Source organism: Trichoderma reesei (genome assembly GCF_000167675.1).
Source record: "Trichoderma reesei QM6a unplaced genomic scaffold TRIREscaffold_8, whole genome shotgun sequence".
Classification (NCBI taxonomy): Eukaryota; Fungi; Ascomycota; class Sordariomycetes; order Hypocreales; family Hypocreaceae; genus Trichoderma; species Trichoderma reesei.
Window position 1 is genome coordinate 886,594 of NW_006711155.1, and position 25,166 is coordinate 911,759.

The window sequence follows — 25,166 nt, forward strand, 5'->3', positions numbered from 1 at the left end:
GGGGGGTCGAAACTTGGTGGTCAAGGGTGGGTCTGATCTTGACTAACCGGATAGAGAGGAAGCTTGGGTCCAGGTGAATCATCCGGCGATGATGCAGATGCTTTGAGTGAGTTGAGAGAGGGTGTGCAAGAGAGAAGCTTCAAGGGCGGAGGATTGCTTATAAGTGAGACGGAACAGCTGTTATTTTCCCTCTTCTGGACATTGAACTGCTCATATTGTCTTCTTCAACATACTCACACACTCGACTCGAAGAAAAGAACACCGTCATGAGCTCCTCTCTACCGCCCTTTGCGCCGTTCCCAAAGGCTTCGTGGCGGCAGCACATCTCCCCAGATGAGTGGGAAGCTCTATCAGAAGCTTGGATCGCCCTCTCACAAGCCTATCTCGACCTGGACGATGCCGCATTCAAAAAGGAGGCCACAGACGACAGCTCTCTAACGACATTTGTATCGACCTTTGCAGAGGAGGCGGCAGCAGCAGAGTCCGATGCAAAGACAACAACAATAGCGTCATCATCCCCCCGGCTCCTCAAGACGATATTCCGCCTCGCATCGCGCATCCTCACAGCCTCGCCCCCTCCTCGTCTCCTAGACGCCCGCTTCCTCGCCGGACTATGCCGGATATTCCCAAAGAATCACACAGCGCCTCTGCTGGCGCGGCTCTTCTCCAGCAGCCACGCCGCCGCCGCTGTCGAATCCTCTCTGCTCTCCCTCAAGAAGCTCCTCATCCCGCACCTCGACGCCGGCAGCAAGGGGGATCTCAAGCTCGTCGAGCGGGAGCTCACGCAGCTGAACCCGCTGCTGCACGCCTCGCCCGACGCGTGCATGCTGCTGCTCGCGGGTTCCGACTTCTTCGACGGCCTGGTGACGTGCTTCCGCGTCGTCAACCCGCCCCTGCGCAAGGCCATCATCACCACCGTGTATCTGTGTCTCGTTGGGTTGACGGAGGTGGAGCCCCCGAAATGGTCCATGATTAGCGATCAGCTGTATGCCATTCAGGTGGCTGCCGAGGCGCACAGGAAGGGGCCCCTGAATGCCAACGACTCTCTGGGAGCGGATCTTGTGACGAATACTCCTATACTGAAGACGCTGCTCCGAAAAGTTGAATCATCAACATCGGCACCGTCCAACATCAAGAATCGCATCACAGCATTGGAATCCTTCAAAACGGGCATCATCGTCCGGCCGAAGAAGAAGCTGGTCAAGAGAAAGTTGGACAAGGGCAAGGGGAGAGAAGCACCCGAGGACGTGCATGCCGAGATGCATGTCCACCAGATGAGCCGGATAGCTCATGTGCAAGACCTTTTCCCGGACCTGGGCGCTGGCTTCATAGTCAAGTGTCTGGATGAGTATCACGACGACGTTGAGCAAGTTATTGCGAACCTCATAGATGAGACACTACCGCCTCATCTCGCTACTGCGGACAGGAGCGAGCCATTGTAAGTCCCGATCCTTCATGTCTCTCATATATGAGAGGTGTGTAATTCGTACCTACCTATAATCAAGCTAACCATGTTCTTTAAAAAAAAAAGATCACATACACAACCAGACATCAAACCACACAAAGACCTAGCCCCTCGCTCAACACCCCCCCAACTACCCACAAGGCGCAACGTCTTCGACGACGACGAATTCGACCGCCTGGCAATCGACACGTCCAAGCTCTCCTTTGGCAAGAAGAACCCAGACAAGACGGCCGACGACGTCCTCAGAGACAAGTCCACCGCCCCCAACAAGGCCGCCATCCTCTCCGCCCTCGCGGCGCTCGACCCGGACGACGACGAGCGCGACGACACCTACGACGCCGCCGACGTCGGAGGCACCGTCGACGCGGGCAGCAGCGGCCAGGATGAGGCGGCCGACGCCAACGAGGAGCTGCTCTTCCGCGCGTTCCAGGGGCACGGCGGCGTCTTTGGCCGCGACGCCGAGACGAGGAGGAGCGGCGCGAGGGCCAAGCTGCGCGACGAGACGGGCATGGCCGACGAGGCCATCGAGGGGTGGGCTCTCATGCTGCAGCGGAATCCCGCGCAGATGAAGCGCCTCGAGGCAAAGTACGCGTGGAGCGGCCAGCAGGCGCAGCTCGAGCGCACGTCGTGGAGGGCTGCTACTGCTGCTGCTGCTGCTGCTGCTGCTGCTGCCGCCGGTTCAGGCGCCGAGGAGAGCTCGGATCCGGACGGAGGCAGTGCCGGCAGAGGCGGCAGCAGAGGTGGCCGCGCAAGAGGAGGAGGAGGAGGAGGAGGAGGAGGAGGAGGGCGTGGTCGAGGAGGTGGAGGTGGAGGTGGAGGTGGAGGTCGCGGCAGGGGAGGCGGCAATGTCGCCGGGCCGACAGGGGAGAAGGAGACGGAGGCGGCGAAGAGGAATAAGGAGGCGCATAAGGGGGCGCGGGCGAATCACAACAGGCGAGATGCGAGGGCGAAGAAGATGGCTCGCGGAGGGTTTGCAGGATGAGCGCTTCATGGTATACAGGAAGAGAGGCGTTTTTTCTATCTTTTACTTTGAACTGGATCAGCTAGGTACTAGAAGGTCATGGGCATACGGGTAAACGTGATGGGTACTGGACGAGAGATAGAACACTCAAAGCATACATCAGGTTTAGACAAAGATAAGGAGTCGAGGAGACAATCTATGCTCGAGATGAGCCTCAGTAGTGCATCAAACCATACTATATTCAGTCTGCCAAAAAAACGATCTTATAATCCGATGAATACCTTATGTCCATCAACTTCAAACAACCCAGAATGCAATAGCAGCCCATCATAACGCCTCCTCCTCAATGACCCATACATATGTCCGTCCCCCTTCACAACCCCTCGTAAAGCCCCTCGACCACATTCCCAAGCATCTTCAGCCCATAATACCTCGCCACCCTCCTCATCACACCCAGCTTCCGCACCACCTCCTCCCTCGACAACACCTCCTTCCACCCCCCGCTGCAGGTGCAGTGCTCCATGAAGTCGTTGACCCTCAGCGCGCCGCACCGCTCGCACTTGAGGTCCTGCACGGCCCATTCCGTCGCCCAGCCCTCCACCATGGCCAGCAGCCGCTCCTCGAGGCCCACCCTGTCGAACTCGCTGCCGCAGAAGCCGCACTGCCAGCTCTGGCCGCCGCCGCCGCCGCCGCCGTTGTTGTTGTTGTCGCCGGGAGCGCCAATCAGGTCCTCGTCGCGGCAGAAGTCGAGGTCTCGCGCCATGGTGCAGCTGTCGCAGGAGACCTGCAGCAGCTTCAAACTCTCCGAAGGATTCGTAAAGGTGCCCTCCTTGGAGAACTCGCGTATCTCAAACAGCGCGAGCAGTTCTTTGCGCAGCAGTCTTGCTTCGAGCGTAATGTTCTTGTCCAGGGAGAGGACCTGCATGATGGACTTGACGAGCTCGAGGATCGGATTGCGCAGCTGGAGGTGCGAACCGGGCAACGAGGGGAAGCTATAGTCTTCCGCCAGCTCCGGATGCAGGAGCTCGCGCTTCTGCTGGTTGATCAGGCCGACAATGACCTTTTTGAACGGCTTTTCAAAGGCCTTGCCCAGGATGATTTGCGTGTCGCCGTCGAGATCTTGATTCCTGTTCGGTAGCTGAGTGAGGCGCGGAGTTGAGTCGGGATCATTGTTCTCTGGGCGTTTGAGCTTATGCATGAGCTGGATGAACTCAATCACCCAATCCTGGAAGATGGGCTGCAGCCGAAGAGGCAAGAACGTGGCCATTTGCCAGTGCATAATCGTCTCCAGATTCTGCTCGTCGGAGTCGGCAACCTGCTGGCAGGCTTTTCCACCGTAGTTGAACTCGTCGTACCACACCAGATAATCCCAGTACTCCTTGATTTCCAGGTCGATGAAGTGGAATAGCGACTTGCTCTTGATGGACTTGATAATGTACTGGCTGTAAGCAAAGGCGTTGCCGACCTCTGCCTTGGTCGTCTGCAGAATCAATCGGTTTGCACTCGCAAAGATGACCTGCGAGCCGACACGCCTAAAGTCCGCCATGAGCTGCTGGAACGCCTTCCGCGACATCATCTGCACATAGTAGTGCAGTGCTCGGTCGTACATGAACGAATCCGGGTTTTCGACCCAGCGGACGAGATGCTGAACGAGCACATCGGCCATTGTACTGCCCTTGCAAGCTTCTGCCCACCATGCTTTGACCATCTCGCGAAGGACCAGCACTCCGGCATTGGCGAATCCGTTCTCTGAGGCCAGAATCTCCGATCCGTCGGCAGTAGGGTTGAACGAAATGGATTCAGCCCCTTCGAGCTCGTTGATTAGGGATGAGGTCAGTATCGTGTTGATGGCGAGGTTGCGAACATCTAGGTCAATGCAGACAGACGAAAACGTCCCGGGGTTATTGATGCTAGGCATCTTGACAGTGTCAAGAGACCCGGTGATATCGTCCTTCTCATAGCCAGCATGGTCAGGCCGGGGATCAGGAGACCACCACAGCACGACCCCGTTTGCCTGTAGCCGTCTGGCGTATGCAATGTCGATGAGGAACCGGGGATCGTCACGCTCCAAGTTGCACAGGGGCACATCGCCGTAGCGCGCCAGGGCCGTGAGGTGCAAGATCCAGGATCCCAGCCCCAGATAATGCCCGACCAAGCGCCGTGCAACAACCGCCTGCCAGCCAAGAGGCGGTAATGAGCTGTCAGAGGCATCGTATCTCAGCGGCAACACCGGGAACTCGCCCAGAATCGGAATGTCGTGGACAAGAAGGTTTCGCTGAGACGACTGGATAACCATCATTTGCGGCCGTGACTCGTCTTTGCGGAGCTTTCGGACCACATCGGCAACCTCTAAATGAGCCTTGCGCCGTATCGTCACCTGTGTGACTTTGAAGGTGATTTTCTCCTGATACTTGAAGCAGTCCTGCCAGTTCGTTCCCGCGGCCTCCTCTGCTCTCTTTGCCAGCAGTTCCGAGTACAACTTGGTTATGTTTGGCAGATCTGATCCCGAATCCCGTCCTTTCTGCAGTATCACGACGTAAGCTTGGTCGTTTGTCGTCGAGAACAGACCAAAGATTTGACGATCTCCTGCAGTAATGTGCGAGATGTAGATGTAAGCCAAGGGAGACGACTCCAAATAAGCCTTCGGTTTTGCAGGGCGTTTCAGACCCATCAGGTCGAAGCCTTGCTCGAGACCTTTGCCAAGCACTGCCTCTTGTTCCTCGTCAATGGTACAGAGGTTACCCAGCCGTAGCACTGCACGGATGTTCAGGGGCACTTGCTTCTCATACACACCCTCTACACTAGGATGGTTGAACAAGAGCGAAAACTTTTCTGCTTCGTTAAAGTACACGTCTTCGGGGACGGTGAGCTTGAAGAGATGCTTAGACTCGTGGCCGTTGGGGAGAGTATAGTTGACTTGTTCGACCTCGCACCCCGCAATTTCAACGTCTGGCAGCTCTTCTTTCTTGAGATTGAGGAAGACCTGGCGGGGGACGTTGATTTTCAGCGTGTGGATCTTTGCGTCAATCAAGACGTGCGCCGTCACGATGCCGGGAGTATCAGTGGCTTTGAGATGAAGCAGCTGCCACGTATTCATAAACGTCAAGTGAGCTTGCTTCATGAACGTCTGCTGGATGTTGCTGCTGACGTTGCCTCTCCTTTCACCAAACAGCTGCCTTCTGCGAATACGTGCCTGTTTCTGCAGCTTCCACTTCTTCTTCTGATACTGCAGAAATCCAACATAGTCGTCCGATGGATCGGGCATGGCGTCTGGCAAAGTGGCAATGGGGTTTGGCTCCTCTGCCGGCTCGGGAGACTTGCGTTTCTGGGAGGAGGGGGCCTGTACCTGCGAAGACGCGATGAGTGCCCCGAGCTGCTTGGGTTTCAGCAGCTTGGAGCCAAAGTCCTCCATGTCCTCCGCGCGGGGCCCGTTAATATTCGTAATATCTGCCAGCGGCTCTTTGCTGCTAAAGAGATCCGTGAGTTTCTTCTGCTTCATCTTGTCATCCTTGATGTTGATTCTTCGCTGGAGCCAGTCGGGATGAGGCACTCGAGGTACGGGATTGCGCACTTTCTGCAGGGCGGCAGGGATGGTGATGAGTTTCTGAATGACGGAGCCAAGACGCTCCAGGTAGTAATCCCAGTCCAGCAAAGCCCGGGGGTCCGTATCTGCAGGCTCCTCCTTGAGCCACTTCTTGAGATAGGCGCGCTTCACAGTCTCTTCTGCAGAGAAGATGGCGACAGGAACGGCACGCTCCGTGACGGGTGCATTTCGAGGTCGAGAGCAAATGATGAACTTGCAGTTCAATCCCTTGTCCTTGACCATCTGCTCGCCCAAGAAGTCGGCAAGACGACGTGCTGTTGTGATACTGGTCGACTTTTGACTGCCGTACTCCTCGAGGGTCTTGGACATGCTTCGATTTTCGGAAATTAGCTCCATCAGCTCTTCGTCTGCAAGCGTAGATCCCTTGTTGTGCAGTACATCGAGCCACTGGTTTGCAACTTTTGCCACAGCAGTGTAGCATTGCGTCAAGTCTTCTCCTTCGAGGAAGAACTTGAAGATCTGTTGCTGGAAGATCTTGATTAGCTTGAGCTCACCACGACGCTTCACTTCAAAGCCCTTCAGCTCTGCCAGACTGCCATCGTCGTTGAACACGGCATATCTCTTCTTCAAGTTCTTGTCTTCTTCTTTTGACGTGGGCAAGATCATGGCCTTGTACGGCCCATCGACTTCAAAGAAGATGGAGTTGTCGCTGTGAGTTTCGTATCTGAAGGTTTTGGGGTCGACCAATGTCTGATACTGGTGGTTGGTAAATTTGTCATGCACGAGATGGTTGAGCATGACGCAGGGGTAGGAAATGTTCATCTTCTTCCCGTTCTTGAGCTTAAAGGCAAAGTTCTCCGGGAAGGTCGCCGGAAGCATACACCAAATTCCGTCGGTGTCCAGCTCAAGAGGACGGCCGAGGCGTTCGACAAGCTGACGAGCAAGCTGAATGATCGTGGCTCCCGTTAAGCAGGTAACACCCGCCATCTCCATGGAATACCAGCGAGAGCCTTTCCTCATGACGTATCCGTAAAAAGAATTCAAGATGACCTTGTGCGCAAGCTGCAGAGAGTCGTACACAATACTCATCTTCTTCGCATCCTCAATCTCACTGCTGGGGGCACCAGATGCCTTCAGCGCATCCGTCTTGCCTTTCCAGACCTTTGCCTTACCCTTGTAGTCGTATCGACGATCACGGAAGTCGCGGACAGTGTTGATGTAGAAAGGGTTTTCTCGCTGACAAATGATTGCCTCCCGGATGATTGTAGTAGAGTCGTGGATCTTGTGATATACCTTCTGGGAGTAGAGCTGGAGACGTTTCCTTACCAGGCTCGCCTGTTCATCAGCACTCAGCTGCTGAAATGTCCTAGGGGGTGCCTTTGGTGTTTTGCCAGGGAACTTTTCGTTCTCCAGAGCATGCCTGATCATGTTGTACTCGTCTCTCTTCGCCGGTATGTACTCTCCTCTCCAAGCCCAAGGCAATCGTCGATCACAAGTCTTGCCTGGACGGTTGAAATCACAGGCAGCGCAATCTGATTCTGAAATCATCGAGTCCGGCTGCAATCTGTTTGTCGTCATGATATTCGGATACATGGAGGCGACATCCAAATGGTAAATGAGTGGTCTCTCGTTGCGATTGGGCGTCTCTTTGAGATTCAAAAGCTTGCTCATGATCTGCTGCTTGACTTCATCATAGTTGGTGACGTCGTCGAGAGACTTCTTCTCTTCCACTGTAATGACAAACTTGAGCGCATTGTCCAGATCTCGCAAAAGCTCGTCCACTGCGCCGGGGTCAACCGCAAAGTTGACGGGGATGTCAGACCGAAAAACGCCGGCTTCGATACTCTCGACGTGGCCGCCGACATATGTCTCGGAATCGAGGAGATGGCCGTCCCAGAATGCTTCTTTCGGGGTGATGTGCTTATTCGGCAGCACAATCTCCTGCTGGTACGCCTGCACCATCAGAAGCATTTCACAGAGCGTACCCGTACCCTTTCTGAGGACGTCATCTGCTCCTAGAGGCAGAATCGTACAGAGTGAGAAGATGAAGGGGTGCACATATTTCATGTACAGGTAGTAGGTTGCCACGGCATCGGAGACTGAGTATTCTGCGAGCGTTTGTGGTCTTTCTGATGCATATGGAGTCATCAATTCCGGGTCGAGTTCATCGGGGTCGTATCCCAGCTTGGCGACTGTGACGGCCTTCAAGCCTCGAGATCCTTGCGGCAGATAGGAGTCTCGGTTGACCCAATGAAAGCAGTCCATGTGAACACTGTAGCTGCACTTGTACTGGTCTTCGCTGTCCTTTTTCCAGCCAATCTCATGGTACATGTCGATGCCGTTGACGCTCGCCCTCGCCTCGACAAAGGGCCAATCGAAGAAGTCACCGTTGTACGTCGCAATGACAGTCGGGCGAGCCTCCTTGATGTGGAGAAAGAATCTCTCAATGACAGACTTTTCGTCTGGCTCGTTGAAGATCATAAAGGGGCCGGGGTACTCGGGCTTTGGTGTATAGTCAAAGTCGCCAATGTCTTCGGAAATGATTTCTCGGTTGGTGATTAGGAATCCTTGGCCGTCAATCATGTATGAGATCATCATAATCTGATCGGTTGCGGCATCGGGGAACTTCAAGGGCAGCTTTGATGTCTCGATATCGTACGCCATGACCACCGGGTCGGCTGGCAAAGATCGGCCCTCGTTTACTGTGACTTTCGTAACGCCATGCTTTGCTTCGACAAAATACCACTTGCCCACTCTTATGTCTGGGAAGCCAATTAGCCAAGCCCAAGCCATGCCGTAGATGAGGACATGTACCTAGGTCTATCATTACTCTAACGTGGTATGGAACATCGTATTCGCGAATGTCGACGATGAAGTCGCTCGCTTCAGAAATGGAAGTACTCGTGTTTCGCTCGTCATCTCGTAAATCGTTATCGAAAAGATCAAAGTTGCCATTGTTCCTGTAATCATACTTGCGTGTTAGTCCCCGCCACAGCTCGCAAGAAGATCTCAACGGAAGGGGGGGGAGGGGGAGAAGGATACTCACGTGGCAACCTCGGCATAGGCGTCCATGGCATTCATGTTCTTCTTGTTCTTCTCCGCAATCGGCAAGATGTCTCTTCTCGCGGCCATCAGGTCGTTGACATTGGCAAATCTGAGCTCAATGAATGTGCGTCGGTAGCCCATCAGGTGATTCGGCATGCTGAGATCTTCCTTCTCTATCCTCCTGATTGCTTTCACAACGCCTCCGCCGGGTACCCTCTTCACCCACTCTTCGACTTCAGACTCGCGGCCCTTTTTCACCGCAATGATGAAGTAGGGGTCATATTCAACCGTAGCTTTGAAGGTGCTTCCGTCGAGCTCGATGAAGTAGCAGTCCAGCGCCGCTCGGCCGCCCGGTATCCTCTCGTCTTCGACAGAGGTGGGCTGAACGTTGACCAGCCACCCTTCCTTCTTCTTGCCGCTCTCGTACCGGGCAAAGCCCATTCTGTCGTCGATGCTCTGGGCCAGGCGGGTGCGCTCCCACTTCTCGTCGGCAGAGGTGCCTTCGGCCCTCGAGGACGCAGCGAATGTCCGGGTTTTGACGCCATGATATGCAGCTTTGCCCCCTCGCTTATAGCCCTTTGTCGGGCGCCGAAGAGATGTGTTTGGCATCGTCGGAGGCACTCAATGGTCAAGCTGCCGCTGCCGAGCTGGCAATTGAAGGAAATCGAACTTAATCGGTCGATGGGTCCGTCATGGATTATGGGCGTTCCGCACAATACTGCTAACAAAAAGGGACCGAGATTCGCGTGAAGCAGCTGTTGTTGCCCTCTATGTTAGTGCAATGCAGGTTGCTCAGAGGCTTTTGTCGACGCGGGCAAACAAATGTCCAACAGAGCTCAGAGCCCCAGCAACAAAATGGTAGTGGCCCGCACAGGCTGTTCGGCAAAGATGTGTGTATGTGTGTCCAGTGAGACGCGTCTATACGCGTGAAAACGCGAACGGCTCTGGGCAGTACGCGCCACATCTTTAATTGATTCCAGCCACAGCCGCAGCTTCGCAACAGCCACACCCCCCACCAACAACAGCAATTCGAGTAGGTACTAAGTATAAATCGTTCCAGCGTCATAGAGCGAATCTGCTCGCACGAAAGGCGAGTGCCGTCCATGCCAGCAACTCGACAAGCAAGGTAGCCAGCAATGGCCCCGACCAACAACGACGACGAGCGGCCCAATGCAAACGAAAAGGTGCTGCATGTGTGGTCCAAGCCGATAGCGGAGGGCGACCAGGTTCCCGGGCCTCAAGTGCCGGCCAAGAACCCGGATGGGACTCCGAGAGAGTCCAGGTCGGCCTTTTCAGAGGCCGTGTCGATGATCAAGAAGGAGGACTTTGCAAACGTCGCCAACACGCCCTGCGCGCGGCAAGGATTGCTGACGGGGATTGGGGCGGGCGCCGGCTTGGGCGGCCTGAAGTTTGTGATTCAAGGTATAACGCCTGTCGACACCCGAATGCCTTTGGGGTGGATAGGATCTGGGGTAGCTGACGGTTTGCGATACGACAGGCAATGCCGCCAAATCGGCGAATTGGGCAGTTGGCTTCTTCATGCTGGGCAGCATAGCCTCATACGAATACTGCCAGTACCGACGACGTGCCGAGAAGATCCAGATGAAGCGGCACATCGAGGTGGTTACGCAGAACCGGAAAGAGCAGGCAAGAAAACTCGCCGAAGAGAGACGTGAACAGTTGAGGATAGAAGAAGAGCAAAAAGCACGAAACAGAGCTTGGTATAAGTTCTGGTGAAGGGTAGGCAGACGGGCTGCCATGTACTATAACGTGTAAAGATATAGACTATGCTTGAATAATATCACGGCATTCTTCAGCACGATCCGTTGTACACGAGGAGCTTAATGGGTATATGCTGGAGATTGAGGCGCCAACGAACTGATTGGCCCAACTGTGGTATATCGAATGCCAATCAGAAGCAGGACTGCTATGGACTCTTTGAGCTAAAAAGAAAAGAAAAGAAGAGACAAAAAGCAGTGGAGAGTAGAAAGAAAAAGAAAAAGATCTCAACGCCAGACGGTCTACCTTTGTAGATGCCGTCCTCTTATCCTATGTCCCTTGTCCGCCCCCAGAAGCCGGAAATCGTTCATGTCGTCAATAATCTGCCCTCAAACGCCGTCATTGATTCAATATCCCCCAAAATCCGTGTCCGTCTCGATGCCGAACCATATGTATGCCCGATATACCTGTGCTGAAATCGCCATCGCGGATCGCAGGTGCCCATGATCAGGCCTTCATGGTCAGGTTCCTGCTCTCTCCATCCATGAACCTGACTCTCCTCGAAGGCGGCGACTTGCGATCCCGCCTTGCCGAAAGAGTTAATTCTCCCCGGCGTCTCTGCATTCTCCTGTTTCTGGCTTCGTTCTCCTCCCGTTTTCGATATTCCGCCATCTGCTGTCGTCTCTTCATGATCCGCGCATGTGCAAGAGCTGGGGTTGGCTTGAATCCCACACCGTTGATGCCCGTGCCATCGTCGTCTTTGTCATCAGGGTCGTAGATTGTGATTTCGTCCTCGTGCCAGGTCAGCGAGGCGCGCAAAGGGTCTGCGACCTCTGCTTCGTCATCGGCGTCCGATTGTCCGTCTTGAGGGTTCCCTTTCTTGAATCGGAGAGGCGGAGTGCCGGCCCTTTTCTTTCTAGGCTGAGGCTCAGGCGTGCCATCAACCGAAGTCGATGCGGTGTCGGTCTGTAGCAAGCCTTCGGGCGAGGGCAGTGTTTGCGGCGGCAGCACGCAACGATCGACCATTTCCACTGAGCGGGTTTCCATCTCCAGTGGCGACTTGGGCTGCATCTCAGCCTGTGGCTGTATCGATGTGATCATGTGTGCTTCAGGGTCTGGTTTATGGCGCTTTCTCGCAGCGCCATCCGATTCCACGTCCATCTCATCAGCAGGCTCGACGACCGAGCCGCCGTTTCCAAGCGCAAGGCCGCGAAACCTGTGGACCACGGTTGACGAGCGAGGGCTGCCTGCTTCCTCCGATGGGCCAGCAGCGGAGAGATCAAAGGAGAATGCCAAGGGCGATACAGAGGCGTGTGCTCCTCTCTTCCGCTTGGGCGTGGCGTTTACGACCTCTGTCATGTTTCCAGGTGTTGGCTTGATCGTTTACTGAGCAGATCGAGATGTGGAGGATGGAGGGCGACTTGGAGCTGGTGAGGAGCGTTGATGAAGAAACGCCGTGAGAGTAGGAGCGAGAGAGAGCGCGAGGCGAGCCGGCAGATTGTCATTCAACGGGGGGCTGCGCAGGGCGGTCAAGCAATCTGCGCTGCCGGCGAGCAGAGAAATGTGAGTTTGTTGTTCTGAGAGCAAAGTGAGAGACGCGCAGACGGCCTGGTGGAACGCTGCAGCTGCCACATCGGCGACATGAGCGGCGTCCAGTGAGAAGCGAGGTCAGTTGAGAGTTCGGTTCAGTTCAGGTCAGTTCAGACTCAGATTTGTCGCTCTGCTCTGCTGCAGGGTGAGCTGACTGTGCCTGCAACTGCAACTGTAACTGCGACTGCGACTGCGACTCTGCCTCAGCCTCAGCCCTCTGACTGGCTCTGGCCAACGTTGCAGGAGCAGCGTCACAAGACCAGCGGCGCCTCTTGCGACTTGGATCCCGCTGGAGCGCCACGTGGGGAGCGACGGCGATTTGATGTGATTGATGGATGGTAAAAGGAACCACTGGGCACTTCTGGCGGACAGTCGGCGTCTGCACGGGTACAGTAAGGTAATAGTACCTTACTTACTACCCAAGGTACAAGCGACAGCTGTGGGGAACTTCAAAGGGACCAGACAGAGCAACTTAAGCCCGCTGTAAGGTACCTCTGTACAGGTACAGGTGCAGGTGCAGGTGCAGGTGCAGGTACAAGGCACCATTTGGTGAAGAATAACTGCGAGGCTTACATTCAAAACGTAGGAGGGCATCAATAATAATAGCAGGGTAACAGCATGAGATTTCTACTGGACGCTTCCCAGCGCCGTTTGCCCGAGCTCCACAGGGGTCTCGCACATGTAAGGTACCTTACCTCATGTATCCATGTGTATCACGCTGAGCTGAGCTTGAGTTCCAATTGCCACCAACCATTTGCCCGTGTTTGCTTCAAAGGATACACATCCAAAAATACCCGATCAAGAGTACCTCATATATAGCAAATACAAAGAGCACTGAATGTGTACAGTTTATGTGAAAATGGACAACTTTGCGAATTGTCCGTCTTGTGTTTGTCGCTCATCTAATCACTTGGATGCAGTTTGCCTCCTGTAAAAACGACGTGTCTAGGCGGATACCTACCTAAGGTAGTCACAGGTGCAGTGCAGCCTTTGTACGTCACGGCATGGAAGATGAGCCAGGAAGCGGCTGCTGTGTAACCTGACATCATCTTTTCAGAATGGCAAAAAGATACCCTTTTCGATATACTATGTACTACCACAGTATGATAACGTAGTAAAACATGAGCTACATGCCCGTGATGGATCAAATCACCGCTACTAACATGATACAAGCCTCGGTGCTAATGGGAGGCATTCCGGCTATATTGACTGGCAAGACTGGTTCAGGCCCCCCCCCAGCTTGGAGAATCTGCAAAAGCTCCAAATTTCCAACAGCCGAAAATTCTCCAACAAAAAAAGCACTCACAAGTCTCCAAAATTTACCCCGCCATCTGCCCCGCCGTTCATGGCATGTCCCTGTGCGACCGACGCGGTGGATCGTCCCAAGGCGTCGCATATCCGCTCAAGCGTGCTAAGATGACGGAGCTTCCAACGTCGCAAAACAGCCTGAATGAGGCATATGGGGGGGGCGGGATACCAAGGCGATCTTGGCGATGCTCAATATATCCGAGATAATCGCCATATAATGCGCATAGCTTCTCCATAAATTGACGCCATCATATTCTTATTTCTTCTTCCGACAGGCACCTTGCTGTAGACTCCCTTTACATGTGAAATATAAACATCGCCGAGCTCCCTTATAATAGGTACTATCCCGCTCAACCACCAACCACCAACTCGCCACATCCTTATCCTCATCGTCATCTTCACCTTCTCATCTTCACCACCATGACCGACGCCGCCTTCAAGTTCCTGCCCCTCGGGGCCATCATCCAGTCCTTCAAGGTCAAGGACACCAACATCGTCCTCGGCTTCCCCGAGCAGGAGCACTACGTAAAGTACAACACGGCCTACTTTGGCGAGACCATCGGCCGCATCGCCAACCGCATCAAGGACGCGCGCATCGACAGCCTCAACGGCGGCAAGTCGTACGCGCTCGCCGCCAACGACGGGCCCAACCACCTGCACGGCGGCAACGAGGGCTGGGGCAAGCGCATCTGGAAGGGCCCGACGCCCGTGGGCACCAGGCAGATCCCCGGCGTCGACGGCCTGCGCGGCGGCGAGAGCGTCGAGTTCGCCCTGCGCAGCGAGGACGGCGACGAGGGCTACCCCGGCACCGTCGAGGCAAAGGTCGTCTACACCGCCGGCAACCAGGTCGTCGACGGCAAAAAGGAGGCCCTCGTCCTCGGCATCGAGTACGAGGCGCGGCTGGTCGGCGGCGCCGACGAGACCGTCATCAACATGACCAACCACTCCTACTTCAACCTCACCGGCGACGACAACATCGCCGGCACCACCGTCACCCTCGCCACCAACAACCACCTCCCCGCCGAGGACGACTCCATCCCCCTCGGCAACCCCGTGCCCTTCCCCGGCCTCGACACCTCCAAGCCCTTCGTCCTCGGCCCCGAGGAGCCCAAGTTCGACCGCTGCTTCACAACCACCACCGACCCGTCCTCCGTCCCCATCGATACCCGCTCCCAGCCCCTCGCCCTCAACCTCTCCGCCTTCCACCCCAAGTCCGGCATCCACCTCGAGGTCCTCAGCACGGAGCCGTCCTTCCAGTTCTACACCGGCGACCTGACCAATGTGCCCGCTGCCGAGGGTCTGCCCGCGAGGGGCGCGCGGAGCGCCTTCTGCTGCGAGCCGGGCCGCTGGATCAACGCCTGCAACGTTCCTGAGTGGAGGAACATGGTCCTCTTGAAGAAGGGCGAGACGTATGGCGCGAGAATCGTGTACAGGGCGTGGACAGAGTAGAGCCAACATGATTGCTAGCGGTTAGCGTTTAGTATATAATGACGGGACGACCTTTTTTCTTTTTCTTTTTCAAAGATACTCTTTCCTTTCTGTATGCCATTTGCCGACTCATTGGGTTGCTACTACATAAATTTGTACATGGAAGACATGACAGAATGAAACAAATAATTCTGCAGTAATTGGTGCCGTGTAGCCCTCCTGGTCGTAAACTCAACGCCATGCCACATGATTCGTACAATGAATATTCCGCCTGCTCCCTAAAGAAATCAAACACATAAAGAAATGACCAGGAGTCAGTCACCTCAGTCGGAATCGCTGTCGTCTCCCAAAAAGGCCAGATCTGCATGGGCCTTTCTGCGTCTCGCAGCAAAAGAGGTCGGCTCGTCCTCCTCATCATCATCATCATTGTCGTCGTTATTCTCTCCGCTTTCCGGCTTCGCTTGCTTCGTAGCGGCCTTGGTACCGCTTCTGCTGGCCCTTCCGCCAGAGCTTGTTCCCCAGAGTCGATCCATCTCCTGAGCAGCCTCGACATCTGCTTGCAGCTCTCGCATCTCCCGGATCTCACGGGCCTTGGCCTCGGAGAACCGCCCATCCATGCCAACGTCCGCCAGCATCTTCTTCAGATGGCGGATCTTTGCGTTGGCATCGTCTCCATACTGCTTCAGCTCGTTGTGCCACAGTTTTCGAACCCCGCATTTGGTGAGGTGTGATTGCAGCTTCTTGATTTCTGCTTCCTTGGGGTCGTCTGGGACAGCCTCCTTTTTGGCTGTTGACTTGGATGCCTTTCGCTTTGATGAAGCCTCCTTCTTCTCGCCCCTCTTGCGCTTGGGGGGCGGCGGTTCGTCGATGACGTCGGAATACTCGTCCTCCTCATTAACCTCGGGCTTGGACTCGTCTTTGACATCGGCCTTTGAATCCTCAACTCCTGAGTCGGACTGAGCCTTCACTGACGGCTTGGTCTCGTCATCCGAAAGCTCCCCCTTTTTGACGCTTGCGCCTTCACCAGGCTTGATATCGTCTTTCGCCCCATCTTCTGATTCTTGTTTCAGGCTTCGTCTCCGCTTTGCAACAGGCGATGGGCTCTCTTCCAGCTTGGCATCTTCATCGTCGGAGTCGTCCGCCTTGACCTTGCGACGTGATACGAGCTTCTTGGCCTTGGCTTTTGAATCTTTTTTGGGGTTCTCGTCAACATCGGACTCTTCCTTCTTCTTCGCGCCTCCCGATACTTTCTTTCGTCGTTTGGGTTCAGGAGACTCGACTTCGGACGATTGCCGCTTGATGCCGGCTTTGGTGTCTGGCTCAGACTTCGGTTCGGAAGCGTCTTCCTCGAGCAGTTTGTCCTACGAAGCATGGCATTAGCGGGGTCGGGTGAGAAGGGCAAGGGCAGCAGCAGCTTGTTTGGATTCTGGTAGACTTACGACTTGTTCCTTGATAATGGTCTTGCTCTTCTGCTTCCAAGTTTCGCTCGTGAAGAAGCCATTTTCCAGCCCTAGCTTTTCCTCAACGTGCCGTCGCACTTTGTTGACGGACGTGGCATCGGGCTCTGCTTGGTACACCTCCCGAGTTCCCTCGATCAGCGCTTCTTTTAGCTTGGCGGCTGAAGGCGCCATGGTGATTGAAGGAGATGATTTAAATTGCGACGATTCCGCGACTCTTTGCGCTTCAGTAGCAACAGTGGCAGGCGATGCATACAATGTTGAAAAATGATGCGCTCGCTGCTGTTGAGCTTTCCCCCAGAGGCGCGTCTGGGACGCGATCGGATTGTGATTGGAGAGATTCAATTGAAGCTGTTGCTGGGCTGGAGCTGCAAGTCGACTATGGGGCTTCAGGCTTGGGCGAACAAGGATCAGCCCGCCAATCAGACTGGGGACCAGACACATGATGGATGCGGCCAATGACGGAGCACAATCAACTTTTTAGTGGAGATTTAGCCTAGGTAGGCTTGCCATGACTTGTATATCGCCGCCATTCTTCGTACTGTGCACAGTAATAGAGAGCTAGACATTTTGATCTTCAACTTGACGAAAATACCAAGAGCCGCTTGATTCATTCAGCATCTGCCTGTTATCAAGGTCTTTGACAAACTCAAGGTTATTCATATCATCTCTACATAACCCATCATCTTGGCCTGTACGGTAGTCAAGACACAAAGACGCCCGATTTTGGACGGACATGTCGGCATCACTTGCGCCAGAGTGTAACGAGGTGAAGGAGTAAGTGTGCCCACGATCTCTGATCATAATGTGCATAAGCTCATATTTGACATCAAGGCGCTATGATACATGCTTTTTGAAGTGGTATAGTGAAAGTGAGAGACGTCCTCGCTTGACCCAACATCGACAGCTGTTCGACTTGACTTACACATTCTCAGAGTACCTCCGTGGAGCCGAAAAGGACAACAAGGAATGCGCCGACTTGTTCAACGAATACCAGAAATGCCTAGGTGTACGAACCCATCCGTTCGAGCAAGGACTGGAGAATGAGGAAAACTTGGGAGACGTGCTGACGGTTGCATTTAGGTTGCACTAAAGTCCCGAGGCATCGATAAGCTTCTTGACGAGGCCAGGGAGGACAACAAGGACAACGACGTAAGGTTGACAGCGCCGAAGAGTAAGTCCACGAATCAAGCAACAGAAGACGCGTGTTTCCCGTATCTAACAGATATTACAGAGTAGACGGAACAATACTTTGACGTGGACTCGTTTTGCGGGGAAGAGACTTGTCCATCCATATTGCATACCTTCCATACCTTAAACGATGCGGTGTTGGCTTTTGCGGAGAGAGGCTTAGACCTGGGACCTCGTATTTACAGCTCATAAACGTGTACATATAAATATCACAACGTCGTTTTTTCCGCACCGATTTGTAAGGTCAACCGTCTACGTACTCGCCAGCTGCAGCGTCATGTTGTCACTCATGCAGCCCTCTGGCCCGCAGTCATCAATCGTGAAGTGAGTACGCAAGCAGAGGTCATGGATGAGCAGCAGCATCGTCGTCAACTGCGCGCCACGTGATTCGCTGGCGGGCGCCAAACGCCTCCAAGAGCCTCCACTCTCTGGCGGGCGGCGGGCTTTTTAGTGGACGAGCTGGTCGCCCTGCAGCGGCCGGCAGCTGTCCAGGTTGTGGCTACGTGCCATCAGGGACCTGCAACTGGAGCTGCAACTGCAACCGCAACTTGGAACCGGACTCGGACTCGGACCTGGACCTGGACCTGGACGGGACAGCAAAAGCACCGCAGCTCGACAAACCTCGCGAATCTCCTCCCCTGCGATCGATTGCGCCGCCCGCACACGACGAACATAAATAATCCCCCCGAGCTTGCGGCTTCGGGCTTTCTGCTGGACCTGTCGACCGTCACAGAGGCGTCAAGTTGCGACTGCGGAGCTTGTCCAGGCCACCACCCATTGATATTGATCCCACCCAACGATTGACGCGCGCGAGAGACATAGACGCAGACAAGGAGCCAACAGCCAGCATCCCACTGCAACCACCTGCGGCCTTTGACATCTACAAGGAGCAATTGCTGCGCCCAGCGCCTCCGTCTTCAGCTCCCCCCCTTGTGGCCAGCGGCATGTCCTACCGACCGCAGTAACGCTCTATGCACCCCTTCTCGACCTTGACCCTCGGCATCTTCGTCGCTGGCTACATCACCGCGCGCTGGGACCTCGTTACTCGCCTCTATGAGCTGGCCATCTTTGCCGTGGAATACGGAGTCGTCGTAAGTCGCCGCCAGCTTTTTGCGCCAGTCGCAAATCGCCATTTTGAGCTTTTCTTGGGGGGCGCTTATCTGACGTTGGCGTTGCTCGTTCTTGCCCGCTTCTAGTTGCGTGTAGCCCGCGGCATTGTGGTTCTGACTGCCTTTTTCCTTGCCATCTTCGTGCCGGTGGCCCTCCTCGCGAGGAGAGAAACAACACTTGTATGTCTCCCGTCTACACACCACCCAAACACACCACCCAAGCGCTGCCAGACGAACGTTCTGCGAAATAAGTTGCCGAAGCTAACATGCCGACGACTAGCACCCACGAGACCCTGGAGCTGGAATATCTGCGCGAGAGCAGCTCAAGCGACGAGGCTCAATCTGAGTGCTGGGCCTCGTCCTGCCGATAGCCATCCTTTGTCATGGTAGAGCATGATGGGTTGATGAGAGTGTTTTGGCCGACAGACATTCGCAAATCCGACCGCACTGGCGTCGTCGTTGGTTGGAGGAACTCGACGCTCGATGTATTCGTCGTCACCATTCTCGAAGATGTCGATGTTCGTCCTTTCATTTCCTACTTCTCCCTTCCGCCCCCATCCCTCGCCTTGTATCAAGATGAACCCTCGGCTAATAGGTCCATTCGTCATCTGTAGGCGCACAATGTCGAGTTCCATCTCAGGTCCGGCACCTTCTTCAGGAGTAGCCCCCACTCCCCAAGCCGGATCTACGAGCTCTGTGGCCACTCGTCGATGCATGTCCTGGGCGTTTCCAATGCGGCAACGCAAGACGCGATTGACCCTTCCTGGGTCTGCGCCAAGGCCAGCACCTCCAGCCGCTATCCTCGGATTTCCTGCGCCAAAGCTTCCAGCATTCAGCTCATCCTGTACGATAGGCCTCGCCCCAAGGGCATGCAATACATATCCCTGAACCCGATAGCATTGGCCTTGGGGGACAAGGGGACATTGCCCGAAGATGTCGCCAGCAGTGAAGACGACAGCGAAGAGGCCAAGCACGAAAAGGCAATCAAGGAGAACCGGCGCATGCTCGTCGAGAAGCTCAAGCAGCACAGCATCGTCAGGCGAGTTGCGTCAGCCAGAGACAAGGCGCTTCCCAAGATCGTCAATCAAGTCAACTGGTCCTGGGAACTGGAGCAGGCGCTGCAGCAGAACGTGGGACGGCTGGGCCCGAGGCCGAAGCGCGGCCTGAGCGTCTCGGAGAGGGTGGTGGAATCGGCCACGACAATGCGGAACTATGTGCTCGTGCAGCTGTGGACCCTGTTCTCGGTATACCTCTTCCCAATCGTGCAAAAGGCCTTTGTCCTCGTGCTGCTCTTCCACAGGATGGTGGCGGAGATTTTCCTCATCATCCTAGAGTTTCGGGCCAAGCCGGGCTATGCCGCCCTCAAAGACATCTCGGCAACGGCCCAGCAGATTGAGATCCGCCTCCAGCAGTTCTGCTACTGGCCCATGCAGTACGTCACTCTCCGCCAGCGAAAGGCCAACTGGGCGAGCGTCACGACCAGCCATCCAGACTATATCCGCTTCTACAACAGTCTGTGGCTCGTTGCCAACGACGTCATCATCGGCATGGCTGTGGGCTCGTACATCATTGAGCACAAGGACTGGGTTGCGGACCAGATCCGAGATCTCCTGCGCACCTACACGGTGGAGGCTCTCCAGCGCGGCATCTCGTGGCTCATGGGTTGGCCTGCGGGCTTGAAGCTGAATGGTGAACTGGCTGCCTTTCTGGGCGATTTGTTTCTCTGGGTCATTGACTATTGGTCGAGTAAGTCCTGCCACATCCGCTGACCGCTGTGGAACGTCTGCAAGCTGACACGACCTCGCATGATATAGGCTGCATCGAGACGCTCAGCCCCATGCTGCCGCACATTATCTGGTTCATAGGGTTTTCGTCCTTTGCCGGGGCAAGCATGCCCATTGCCATGTTCTCCGACCTGTTGTCGGTCCTCACTCTGCACATCTACTCGTTCTACCTCGCGTCAGCCAGGATATACCACTGGCAGCTCACCATTCTGCGGTCTCTGTTCCACCTGTTTCGAGGAAAGAAGCACAACGTCCTCCGCAATCGTATCGATTCGTGCGACTACGACCTCGACCAGCTGCTCGTGGGCACGATCCTCTTCACCTTGCTCTTCTTCCTTCTGCCCACCGTCATGGTGTTTTACCTCAACTTTGCCATTGCTCGGATGATCATCATATCACTCAAGGCGGGCTTTGATACGCTACTGTCATGTTTGAATCACTTTCCCCTGTTTGCCTTGATGTTACGGTTGAAGGATCCGAGCAGATTACCTGGTGAGTACCAAATCCCACTACATACCATATAACAACACTCAAGGGGGGCTAACTTGAACTTCCTAGGCGGCATCCACTTCGAGCTTCGAGATACCCATTATCCCACAACCCCCGACGCTAATGATAACCTCCTTAATGAACCCCCCACCTCCATCATCTATCTCAAGGTGAGTTTTCACGCCTTAAACTCAGCAACAACAGGCAGTGCCGAACTGACTTGTTCTCGGCAGAACATCCCCCTTCCCTTCCGCGACATGTTCCACCAATACTTCCAAATGGCCCATCGCATCCGAAAACACTATCTGTCGCCGCGCGTGCTGCTCTGCCTGGTGACTGGGCAGTTTGTGCCGCCCATCAACAGAAAGAATCTGTATAGTCTGCAGTACAGCATGTTGCCGGCGAGGAGGGCGACCGTGTGGGAGATGTGGCGGGCGGTGAATACGGAAATCGACATTCCGCAGAAGAAGCCGTTTCAGATGCCCAACATCCCCCAGCTGCAGAACGGAGGTAAGCGGCCTACGGGATTTGGGAGAACGAGGTCATAGACAAAGTATGAGGAATTCTGTCCGAAAAAAGAAATAACTTTCCAATGTTCTGTTGATCCATTCGTCCACCTAGGTAGCAATCACTGTCACATGCCTACCTGGTTCTACATAACAGTCCCACGCCATGGAATAGTTTCCATTAGGAGCTTTGCTTGTATAAGGCCAAACCTTAACGCAGCACCAAACTGTATCACAACGACTAAGAAGTTCTTCTCGGGTGCCAGGCCTTTAACAAGCGTATTGTGGCGCATTTACAGTATGAGGCTTCGCAGGATCTGGCCGAAACGCAGAGGGGCTTTGACCATCCCAGAGCTCTGACCATCCACCCTGTCAGAGAGTAAGGCTGTACAACCCCCCCAACATGGCGCAGCAGGAAGGGTATATAAAGAAGGCCGGCACGCCCAATCCAATCTTTTACTATTACTACTCTCTCTTCTCTTCTCTTCTCTTCTCTCATACACACATCCTTCACACGATTCAATTTCCAAGTCAAGGCAACAAACAAAAATCCATCTCGTTGTCCCTGACTTCCCCAACAGACACAACGTCAACCACAACCTCCCTCCGAAAACACCTCGCCTTTTTCCCTTTTCGGAAAATATATATATATATATTATATATAATTAAAAAAAAAAAAAAAAAAAAGATGCGTTCCGGCCGCAAGCGCACCCTCGGCGACGAAATCGCCGACGCGTACATCTTCCCGGATTGTACGACGCGCCGACCAAGGATCCCCGAGATCCGCGTGGTGTCTCCGGGCGGCAGCGACGCGAGGCCACTCGGCGACATCTGCCAGCCGCCGTGTCCCGACGGGCCTCTTGAGAGGCAGCGGAGGAAGAGGTTACGCGAGAGCTTGGCGGAGCTCGAGGAGCTGCTCGGGGGTCAGGCCTGTCTGGTAGAGACAGAGAAGGTACGTTTATGGAAGACGTTAAAAGAATGTCTTGATATCTAACGAATGAGAAAAGCACCAGTCTCCTGACGCCAAGCCCACGGCAAACAAACGGGCTGTTGTCCTGGAGGAGAAGCCTCCACAGAAAGAAGAAGAGGCTCCGGGGGCGAACAAGCCTCCCAAGGGAAAAGCCCCTCAGGCCGCAGGCCGGACGGGGACTTTCAGAACCTTCCTGGCCTTTGGACGCCAGCTCATCTCTTCGCGCCACACCACAACCTCGCGAATGGGGCGCTATTCAGTCATGGGATGAAGGGTCGGCTGTTGCTCCAGCTCAAGAGTCTTTTCGTTTGATCGGAATGGCGATATTGGTTTTGGTTTCGGTTTGGGTTTGATAGAACGATCTGTCTGGGATTTTGGAAGGCTTTAATTCTTGAGTTGCCTCGCCTTGCAAGTCGTCGGCGTTAGATACCCCCTTTGTTACGCCTTTTATAATATGAACACGTCTGAAAAGATAAGAAAAGACTTGCCAGTGAGGCAGAGTCCCCTATTACTGCCTACAGTGACAGAGTGCCCATATCTCATGGCTCATATATTGGCGATAGTCTCATAGGTAGTTGCATCACAACTTTGCCCCCTCGTTGTGCAGCCATGGCAGTACAGGTTGACTCTGTATACCTACCCAGGTAGGTACCTTAGTAGGTACCTAGGTACAATAGGTGAAGGTATCTACCTAGGTAGGTAATCCCAGCTTCCTCATCGTCAGTGGTCACACGCAAAGATCGGGATCTAGACAGCTGAGTCAACGAGGTAAGACCGGCTATTGGACAGCACCTTCCCCTTGTCTCCATGCCCAACAGATGACGATAGCTCCTGCCTCAATCCAGGCAGGCTTGGATCAATTTTGTACCTCAGGCATGCACATTTACCCACAAGCGATACCTCAAGCTGCCTCCTTACCTGCACTCTGCTTGCACCTACAGACAACATCCTCAATCACAGATTTTCAAGTTCAAGCCTCTTCATTTGATTATCTTCCTCACAATGCCTAACTATACACGTTCGTGGAACTTCTTTAAAGATATCCTCTATAATGCTGTTCCTCTTGGCTTTCCTGCCGTATCAATCTATTCAGAGTTAGACAACGAAAGAGCAGATGGAAAAGGGCAACACGCACAGTCTGCATCAAGTCACCATCGCTTAATGAATGGAGTCTCCCTCTGGGTGTCTCGAACGCGGTATGATTCCTTCAAACAACATACTTGATCCATGCCTAACAGCCGTTAGTGCCTAGAGCCTTGAATCGTGCGGAAGCAATGGCATACCTATCATCATAATACCAACAATACCGTGTCTTCGATAGTTGGTGTGCTCTCTCTCGTTCGCTCGCTCAGTCTTCGGCATCCGTCATCTCCGTGTCTTCTTGGGCCGCCTGGGAGGTAAAGGAGCCCGCGTTGGCGCTCGTGGGTGCCGGATGATAGGCGGTTCCCATGGCTGCTTGACCGTGACCGAGGGACTCGTGGTTGGGATAAGCGATGGGACGGCTCTGAGCTCCATGCTGGCTGGCGGGCAAAGCATGGAACTGGTTGCTGCTCCAAAGCTGCTGCTGTGCTCCAGAGCCCACGGTTCCAAAGGTGGCATCCCTGAATCGTTCAGGGACGTTTACGAACTGGCCCGTGAAGGCTGGGGCCGCAGCTCCGGGGAATATCGACGACTGTGCGCCGAGAAAAGAGCCATGACCGTACGGAGCGCCCATGAGCGGCGCCGCGGCTTGGCCAGCAGCCTGCATTGAACTGGCGTTCAAAGGGTTCTGATACAGCTGCTCTCCAGGAAACCGTTGTTGAGTTGAGAAACTGATGTTGCCTTGAAGGGCGTTCATCTGCGAATGCATGGAAGGGCCAACAGGCGCGCTTCCAGTGAACATGCCGACCCGAGAAGCTCGAGGAGTCTCCTGGTCATCTCCACTGGGCTGGGATGGATCGGCAGGAGTTCCAGCGCGAGGAGTGCGGTTTCCAGGCGCACTCCTCTGCTTGGCTCGAGCTGCCGCGTCGTAGGCGGCCGAGCCTGGGGCGGTTCCGGTAACATCATATCCCTTTCGAGGCATCTTGTCCTGGGGTTCGTTAAGGATACAGGAAAGGAATATCTGATGGAAGATTAGCTGCGGATGAAGAGAAACAATAGCCAGGAGCAGGTTGTGAACTTGAAAAGCCAGGCTGGTTTGGGATGAGGCTCACTGAAGTTATGTTATGGATGTGGCAGTAACTGTTACTGAAAGGCGAATGAAACGGTGAATCAAGTGCGTTCGTTGAACTTGAGTGAAGGAGCGAGAGGTTGAAGAGTTGCCGTGCCCTCGAAAACTGCGGCGAGGAAATATGCGCGGATTCATTGCGCAAAGAGGGAAGGCCGCTCACTTCTGGCTCAGCTTGAGAGGTCGTCAGCCGGCCGAACCGAGCTGGAGCTGAACCGAACGTCACTCTTCTTCTTTTCCAGAAGGGCCAGGCGGGTGCTTGCCTGTTTGGTGGCAATGGAAAGCTCAATGGGAGGAATCATGCACTGATAACAATAAGAGTCGGAAGAAAGCAGCCGGCGAGGAGACTCTCCTGGTCTACGATATCACGAGGGCTTCATAGTCTCTTCTGATT

General features: G+C 54.5%; 10 protein-coding genes across 10 annotated transcripts; 6 read left to right on the plus strand and 4 right to left on the minus strand.

The window, feature by feature from the left end:
* Positions 1-266: 266 nt before the first annotated feature.
* Positions 267-2,447, plus strand: TRIREDRAFT_60737 (uncharacterized protein; the record flags this gene model as incomplete). Its single annotated transcript, XM_006964930.1, has 3 exons — positions 267-1,438; positions 1,532-2,181; positions 2,248-2,447. The coding sequence occupies 3 exons, from the start codon at positions 267-269 to the stop codon at positions 2,445-2,447; spliced, it is 2,022 nt and encodes a 673-aa protein (XP_006964992.1).
* A 352-nt stretch (positions 2,448-2,799) lies between these two features.
* On the minus strand, positions 2,800-9,624 carry TRIREDRAFT_3779 (DNA polymerase epsilon, catalytic subunit A; the record flags this gene model as incomplete). The annotated part of the gene is made up of 3 exons (XM_006964757.1): positions 2,800-8,732; positions 8,785-8,930; positions 9,017-9,624. The coding sequence occupies 3 exons, from the start codon at positions 9,622-9,624 to the stop codon at positions 2,800-2,802; spliced, it is 6,687 nt and encodes a 2,228-aa protein (XP_006964819.1).
* A 527-nt stretch (positions 9,625-10,151) lies between these two features.
* Positions 10,152-10,833, plus strand: TRIREDRAFT_77629 (uncharacterized protein; the record flags this gene model as incomplete). Its single annotated transcript, XM_006964931.1, has 2 exons — positions 10,152-10,437; positions 10,514-10,833. 2 exons carry the CDS (start codon positions 10,152-10,154, stop codon positions 10,750-10,752), a joined length of 525 nt encoding a protein of 174 aa, XP_006964993.1. The 3' UTR covers positions 10,753-10,833.
* Positions 10,834-11,046: 213 nt separating this feature from the next.
* Positions 11,047-12,093, minus strand: TRIREDRAFT_121660 (uncharacterized protein; the record flags this gene model as incomplete). The annotated part of the gene is made up of 1 exon (XM_006965095.1): positions 11,047-12,093. The coding sequence occupies one exon, from the start codon at positions 12,091-12,093 to the stop codon at positions 11,242-11,244; it is 852 nt and encodes a 283-aa protein (XP_006965157.1). The 3' UTR covers positions 11,047-11,241.
* Positions 12,094-13,914: 1,821 nt separating this feature from the next.
* On the plus strand, positions 13,915-15,081 carry TRIREDRAFT_121661 (aldose-1-epimerase; the record flags this gene model as incomplete). Its single annotated transcript, XM_006964932.1, has 1 exon — positions 13,915-15,081. The coding sequence occupies exon 1, from the start codon at positions 14,053-14,055 to the stop codon at positions 15,079-15,081; it is 1,029 nt and encodes a 342-aa protein (XP_006964994.1). The 5' UTR covers positions 13,915-14,052.
* A 302-nt stretch (positions 15,082-15,383) lies between these two features.
* TRIREDRAFT_3783 (uncharacterized protein) lies at positions 15,384-16,691 on the minus strand (the record flags this gene model as incomplete). The annotated part of the gene is made up of 3 exons (XM_006964758.1): positions 15,384-16,088; positions 16,152-16,421; positions 16,500-16,691. 3 exons carry the CDS (start codon positions 16,689-16,691, stop codon positions 15,384-15,386), a joined length of 1,167 nt encoding a protein of 388 aa, XP_006964820.1.
* Positions 16,692-17,253: 562 nt separating this feature from the next.
* TRIREDRAFT_34280 (uncharacterized protein) lies at positions 17,254-17,669 on the plus strand (the record flags this gene model as incomplete). Its single annotated transcript, XM_006964796.1, has 4 exons — positions 17,254-17,294; positions 17,352-17,389; positions 17,453-17,526; positions 17,601-17,669. Coding segments are annotated over 4 exons (222 nt in total), but the record flags the coding sequence as incomplete, so codon positions are not given.
* Positions 17,670-18,347: 678 nt separating this feature from the next.
* Positions 18,348-21,638, plus strand: TRIREDRAFT_77634 (uncharacterized protein; the record flags this gene model as incomplete). Its single annotated transcript, XM_006964933.1, has 7 exons — positions 18,348-18,799; positions 18,905-18,997; positions 19,210-19,335; positions 19,432-20,563; positions 20,632-21,093; positions 21,160-21,260; positions 21,324-21,638. Exons 1-7 carry the CDS (start codon positions 18,680-18,682, stop codon positions 21,636-21,638), a joined length of 2,349 nt encoding a protein of 782 aa, XP_006964995.1. The 5' UTR covers positions 18,348-18,679.
* A 646-nt stretch (positions 21,639-22,284) lies between these two features.
* Positions 22,285-22,837, plus strand: TRIREDRAFT_107031 (uncharacterized protein; the record flags this gene model as incomplete). Its single annotated transcript, XM_006964934.1, has 2 exons — positions 22,285-22,548; positions 22,604-22,837. 2 exons carry the CDS (start codon positions 22,285-22,287, stop codon positions 22,835-22,837), a joined length of 498 nt encoding a protein of 165 aa, XP_006964996.1.
* A 1,077-nt stretch (positions 22,838-23,914) lies between these two features.
* TRIREDRAFT_107032 (uncharacterized protein) lies at positions 23,915-24,628 on the minus strand (the record flags this gene model as incomplete). Its single annotated transcript, XM_006965096.1, has 1 exon — positions 23,915-24,628. The coding sequence occupies one exon, from the start codon at positions 24,626-24,628 to the stop codon at positions 23,915-23,917; it is 714 nt and encodes a 237-aa protein (XP_006965158.1).
* Positions 24,629-25,166: the final 538 nt, after the last annotated feature.